General features: G+C 46.2%; 1 protein-coding gene across 1 annotated transcript; it reads right to left on the reverse strand.

Moving 5' to 3' along the window:
* Positions 1-5,589: 5,589 nt before the first annotated feature.
* LOC101952378 (olfactory receptor 52K2-like) lies at positions 5,590-6,588 on the reverse strand. Its single transcript, XM_005310500.2, has one exon. The coding sequence runs from the start codon at positions 6,586-6,588 to the stop codon at positions 5,590-5,592; it is 999 nt and encodes a 332-aa protein (XP_005310557.2).
* Between the last annotated feature and the right edge of the window lie 590 nt (positions 6,589-7,178).

Consider the following 7,178-nt stretch of genomic DNA (forward strand, 5'->3'; position numbering starts at 1 on the left):
ATGCATTGCTTCACATCCCAGCAATCCCTGTGCTTCCGTCTGCATTTAGTGCCATCTTTCAATAGTTTCTGTACTGCACACCCTGCCTCTTTGGGTTGCAGGAACGGATGCTGAACTGTTGACCAGAATGCTGCTCACTCTGACCAACACGTTTGTGATGCTCTGTACTTCGGGGGAACAACCTACACCCTCATGTTCATTCTTATAATATAGTGTGATATCCAATGCAAAGATTGTCATGTTGGGTGTTTTCAGAAGGCTCATGATGCACTGAGCATTGTTGTTATAGTAATGTTATAGGTTGTAATTTCATGTATATAGTTATGCGGCTGAAAATATGCCTTCATGGCTTAAAGGAAACCCAGGCAAAAACTCTTCAGGAGCAGAGGGGCAGTTCACACCTCATCAGGGCATGTTTGGGACAAACCCAGCCCAGCCTCACAAGAACAAAGGACACTGGCCTAGGCAACAAAAAAGGATCTTTTGGATTCTTGACAGGTTTCAGAGTAGCAGCCGTGTTAGTCTGTATCCACAAAAAATTTGTTAGTCTCTAAGGTGCCACAAGTACTCCTGTTCTTTTTTTGGATTCTTGAGTGAGTCACCCCCTTCCTTTGGTCAGTTTGGGACTGCAATGAGGTAATGTTCACCTGACTCTGAAGGGGGGGCGGGCAAAGCCAAGAGGGAAGAAAGGCCATGATAAAAGGGAGAGACATTTGTCTTGCTCTTCCTTTCTCTTCCACCTCCATCTACAGGCACCACACCAAGTGACTGAATCACTGATCAAATGGGAGATCCTGGCTGAAGGGCAACCAGCCAGCCTGTGGTGAGAAGCATCTAAGTTTATAAGGGCATTGAAAGTGTTAAGATCAGCTTAGAATGCGTTTTGGTTTTATTTCATTTGACCAGATCTGACTTGTTGTGCTTTGACTTATAATCACTTAAAATCGAGCTTTTTCATTCATAAATGTGTTTGTTTATTCTACCCGAAGCAGTGCATTTTTTTGAAGCATGTCAGAGACTCCCCTTGGGATAACAAGCCTGGTACATATCAATTTCTTTTTTAGATTGATGAACTCATATAAGCTTGCAGCATCCAGGGGGCATAACTGGATACTGCAAGCCAGACGTTCCTAGGGTCGTGTCTGGGACTGGAGATATTGGATAGTGTCATTCGGTTCCACAATCCAAGGAGCAGTTTACATGCCAGAGTTTGTGTGTGAGCATCCCAGGAGCAGGTGTTCTCACTGCAGAGCAGGGTAAGGCTGGCTCCCAGAGTCAAGGATTGGAGTGACCTAGCAGATCACTGGGCCAGATAACACCAGAGGGGAATGTCACAATGTCACAAGTGGCAGTGGAGTTATTCCTTAATGTACTTTGAATGCAACATTGATCTCACCACACGTAATAACTACAACACAAGATTGCTTGTGGCATTCACGGAGGTGCTGACCACAATTCAACACCACTTTTGAGCTCGGGAAACAAGCATTGAGTGGTGGGAATCACATCGTGATGTATGTCTGGGATGACAAGCAGTGGCTGCAGAACTTTTGGATGAGGAAAACCACATTAATGGGACTGCGTGATGAGCCCGCCCCCACTCTGTGGCAAAAGGACACAAGAATGAGAGCTGCCCCGTCATTGGAGAAGCATGTGGCGATTGCACTGGGGAAGCTGGCTATCCTACTGAAGAGACAGTTGTTCTATCCTTAGAGGCTAAGTTGAACACGTTTTCTCCCTTCTCCTTATGACACACTTTTAGATACCTGAAGACTGCTATCATGTCCCCTCTCAGTCTTCTCTTTTCCAAACTAAACAAACCCAATTCTCTCAGCTTTCCTTCATAGGTCATGTTCTCTAGACCTTTAATCATTTTGTTACTCTTCTCTGGACCCTCTCCAATTTCTCCACATCTTCCTTGAAATACGGTGCCCAGAACTGGACAAAATACTCCTGTTGAGGCCTAACCAGTGCAGAGTAGAGTGGAAGAATGTTAAGAATCATGTTTGCTTTTTTTGCAACAGAATCACACTGTTGACTCATATTTAGCTTGTGGTCCACTATAACTGCTAGATCCCTTTCTGCCGTACTCCTTCCTAGACAGTCTCTTCGCATTCATCCTGTTTACCTCAGACCATTTCTCCAATTTCTCCAGATCATTTTGAATTATGACCCTATCTTTCAAAGCAGTTGCAATCCCTCCCCGTTTGGTATCATCTGCAAACGTAATAAGCGTACTTTCTATGCCAATATCTAAGTCGTTGATGAAGACATTGAACAGAGCCGGTCCCCAAACAGACTCCTGCAGAACCCCACTTGTTATACCTTTCCAGCAGTTTTGGGAACCATTAATAACGACTCTCTGAGTATGGTTATCCAGCCAGTTATGCACCCACCTTAGAGTAGCCCCATCTAAGTTGTATTTGCCTAGTTTATTGATAAGAATATCATGCGAGACTGTATCAAATGCCTTACTAAAGTCTAGGTATACCACATCCACAGCTTCTCCCTTATCCACAAGGCTCGTTATCCTATCAAAGAAAGCTATCAAGTTGGTTTGACATGATTTGTTCTTTACAAATCCATGCTAAGCTATTCCCTATCACCGTACCCCTTCCAAGTGTTTGCAGATGATTTCCTTAATTACTTGCTCCCTTATCTTCCCTGGGAAGGAGTTCCACAGATTGAATATGCGTTGGGTGAAGAAATACTCCCTTTTGTTTGTTTTAAACCTGCTGCCTATTAATTTCAATTGGTGACCCCCTAGTTCATGTGTTATGAGAAGGAATATATAACACTGCCTTATTTACTTTCTCCACACCAGTCATGATTTTATAGACCTCTATCATATCTCCCTTTAGTCATCTCTTTTCCAAGCTGAAAACTCCCAGTCTTATTAATCTCTCCTCATATGGAAGCCATTCCATACCCCCATTCATTTTTGTTGCCCTTTTCTGAACATTTTCCAATTCTAATATATATTTTTGAGATGGGGTGACCACATCTGCACACAGTATTCAAGCTGTGGGTTTGCCATGGGTTTATACACTGCCTGCTACAGGCTCCCAACCAGGAGGAACAAAGGGGAGCTGAAAGCTAAGGAAATAAGCAACACAATGGTCTAGTCCCTCAGGACTTAGAAGCTGAGCTTTAGGGCCCACAAGCTGTATGATGCACAGCCTTGCCTGCCTGCCTTGGAACACGGCTTCCAGACCTCAATTGCTTTTATATGGCTTTCTGGCTTAGAATAATAGAATCAAAGAATATTAGAGACTTCAGGAGGTCATCTAGTCCAACCCCCTGCTCAAAGCAGGACCAATTCCCAACTAAATCATCCCAGCCAGGGCTTTGTCAAGCCTGGCCTTAAAAACTTCTAAGGAAGGAGATTCCACCACCTCCCTAGGTAACGCTTTCCAGTGTTTCACCAACCACCTAGTGAAATAGTTTTTCCTAATATCCAACCTAGACCTCCCCCACTGCAACTTGAGACCATTGCTCCTTGTTCTGTCATCTGCCACCACTGAGAACAGCCGAGCTCCATCCTCTTTGGAACCCCCCTTCAGGTAGTTGAAGGCTGCTATCAAATCTCCCCTCACTCTTCTCTTCTGGAGACTAAACAATCCCAGTTCCCTCAGCCTCTCCTCATAAGTCATGTGCCCCAGATCCCCTGATCATTTTTGTTGCCCTCCGCTGGACTCTCTCCAATTTGTCCACATCCCTTCTGTACTGGGGGGACCAAAACTGGACACAATACTCCAGATGAGGACTCAGCAGTGCTGAATATAGGGGAATAATCACTTCCCTTGATCTGATAGCAATAAATAAATAAATTTAAATTAATGGCGATATCCCATCTCCTAGAACTGGAAGGGACATTGAAAGGTCATCAAGTCCAGCCCCCTGCCTTCACTAGCAGGACCAAGTACTGATTTTGCCCCAGATCCCTAAGTGGCCCCTTCAAGCATTGAGCTCACAACCCTGGGTTTAGCAGGCCAATGCTCAAGCCACTGAGCTCTCTCTCCCCCCTGCTCCTGCTAATACAGCCCAATATGCTGGTAGTGTTAGCAACGAGGGGACACCGCTGACTCATATCCAGCTTCTCGTCCACTGTAACCCCTAGGTCCTTTTCTGCAGAACTGCTTCTTAGCCAGTTGGTCTCCAGCCTGTAGTGATGCATGGGATTCTTCCTTCCTAAGTGCAGGACTCTGCACTTCTCCTTGTTGAACCTCATCAGATTTCTTTTGGCCCAATCCTCCAATTTATCTAGGTTTCAGAGTAGCAGCCGTGTTAGTCTGTATCCGCAAAAAGAAGAACAGGAGTACTTGTGGCACCTTAGAGACTAATAAATTTGCTCTAATAAATTTGTTAGTCTCTAAGGTGCCACAAGTACTCCTGTTCTTCAATTTATCTAGGTCACTCTGGACCCTATCCCTCCACTCCAGCGTATCTACCTCTCCCTCCCCCAGCTTAGTGTCATCTGCGAACCTGCTGAGGGTGCAATGAATCCCATCATCCAGATCATTGATAAAGATGTTGAACAAAACCAGCCCCAGAACCGACCCCTGTGGCACTCCGCTTGATACGGGCTGCCAACTAGACATCGAGCCATTGATCACTACCCGTTGAGCCTGACAATATAGCTAGCTCTCTATCCACCTGATGCAATATGATGACGGGGTCCTCATTCTCCCTACAACAATACACCTGAAAGTACCAGAGGAAAAAGACTTAACTGACGGGGAAGTGCTGGCCTGAAAAAACTAACCTGCTTGTGCTATCTAACTGGGTGAGACACTGCTTGATTCAAATACTAACTAGCACATTAGGCTTCTATTTTAATCACTATGTGTTGTTTGAAGTGCAAAGGGGGAAAATCTCAGCTGATGAACAAGAGTCGGTGCACATCCACTTTCCTTTGTGGAAGTGGCAGACTGGGTAATAAATTCATACTGGTCGCGTTTTGACCTGGGCAGGAGGGTAGAGCTCTGGGGTCTTAGGCTGGGGAGCTGGGAGTATTTTGGCTGTAGCCTCTCTATTGTTCGTTCATGAGTAGCTGGCCAGAGCATTCATGAACACAGCTGGGTGTGGTCCCTGCCTGTGGATGTCGGTGTTAGTGTAAGCTTGAAGGGTTTTGCAGCTTGCCACAACATCACCGTGCCAGAGGGATCCCATGTTGGTGAGACAGAGGGCTCAGCTGTACCTCAGTTCCAGGTGGCACCCCAGGGAGGACCCGTCAGAGAGATGGTGCAGAGAGTGATGGGGGGAGGAGAGGCAAGAGTAACAGGGACGGGGCCTTGGGGGAAAGAGGCACAGAGGTGGGTGGGACCTTGAGGAAGAGGTGGGGCAGGAGGAGGACCCCATGGATCCAGTTACAATTATAATTAGAAAGGTGGTAACCTTATGAGTTAATGAGCTGTACACAGACCAATTTCCTAGTTTGTAACGCTGACACAGCACAGTAAGGCCAGGAAAATATTGTATGTCTCTTAGATTGTCCAGTCAGTGATTTAGGGAAGATGGCCCAGCACCATGTCACCAGCCAGCTCTGCACGGAACTTGGTCTGAGAGACAGAGCACCATGAGAAAATGTTACATCCTTTTATGAGTAAAGAGCCGGAGCAGCCTGTCCCGGATCTGTTTGGTCCTCACCCCGTAGATGATGGGGTTTACCATGGGGGGCACCAGGAGGTACACGTTGGCAATGAGAACATGGAAATGCCGGGCCACATTCTGACCAAACCGGTATGTGAGGGAGGAAAAGAGACCAGGGATATAAAAGGCTAAGATGGCACAGAGATGGGAGACACAGGTCCCAAATGTCTTGAGCCGGGCATCCTTTGTGGGGAGTCTGAAGATGGCCCTCAGGATGTAAGTATAGGACACGGCAATAATAAACATATCCAGACCATTCCCACAGAACAGCACAAAGAGGCCATAATAACTATTGACACGGATGTCGGCGCAGGCCAGCGTCACCACGTACATGTGTTCACAGTGCGTGTGGGGGATGACGTTGGTTCTGCAGTATGGCCACCGCCTCACTAGGAAGGGATAAGGCAGTACGAGCACACAACCACGCAGCACCACAGCCAAACCGATTTTGGCCACTACAGGGTTTCTTAGGATGGTTGAATGTCTCAGGGGATTGCAGATGGCCACGTAGCGATCAAAAGCCATGGCCATGAAGATCCCAGACTCCATGATTGAGAAGCAGTGAATGAAGTACATCTGGGTGAGGCAGGCACTGAAATTGATCTCCCTGGAATTGAACCAGAAGATGCTCAGCATTTTGGGCAGGGCTGACGTGGACAGGACCAGGTCGGTGATGGCCAGCATGCAGAGGAAATAGTACATGGGCACATGGAGGCTCGGCTCCATCTTTACGATGAACATGATGGTGAAGTTCCCCAAGATGGCTATGGTGTACATGGTGCAGAAGGGGATGGAAATCCAGATGTGGGCTGCCTCCAGGCCCGGAATGCCCAGCAGGATGAAGGTGGAGGGGTTGGTGAAGTCAGTTGTGTTGGAATATGACATGGAGCAAAGGAGACAGTGTCCAAATCTGAAGCAGAATGGTGTCTTCCTCATATACGGTACCTTCCCGTGATTTCCTGTATGTGCCCAGGCTCTAGGGTGATGGTAACAGTACAAATCCCTGGATGGAGAGACAATGTTAATATGAGACACTATGTCCAGTATTGGAGGATGTTTTCATGGCTGAAGCAGATTGGTCGCTCTTCACACAGTGAAAAATAACATTTTCATTATTCAGATAAATGAATTATGAACAACTGATCCTACTAATGCCAATTCCATATTTCATGGTGCTCCATGAGTCAATAATTCCTAAACATTATGGTGTGGGAAACATTAATAGACTCCCACAGGAAACACAAGAATGGATATCCATTATTGTTCCTTAATTCAATGAAACCCACGCTAGAGAGTCCATGCTGTACAGAGTTCTCCTTTCACCCAATTGCTCAGAATTTGAGAGTAGAAAAAAACCAATCTTTTACCAAGATATGTGCCAACAGGATGCATCCCAAATAGAGCATATCCGAAATAGACCTGGGTGTTACTGATAGCAGCCCCATGGAAACCTGCACATTAACAGTAGTAGTGGCCAAAACAAAGACAATATTCGGATGCCCAAGGAATGCGATGAAGAATAACCT

The sequence above is a fragment of the Chrysemys picta genome, chromosome 1 (genome assembly GCF_011386835.1).
Source record: "Chrysemys picta bellii isolate R12L10 chromosome 1, ASM1138683v2, whole genome shotgun sequence".
Taxonomy (NCBI): Eukaryota; Metazoa; Chordata; order Testudines; family Emydidae; genus Chrysemys; species Chrysemys picta.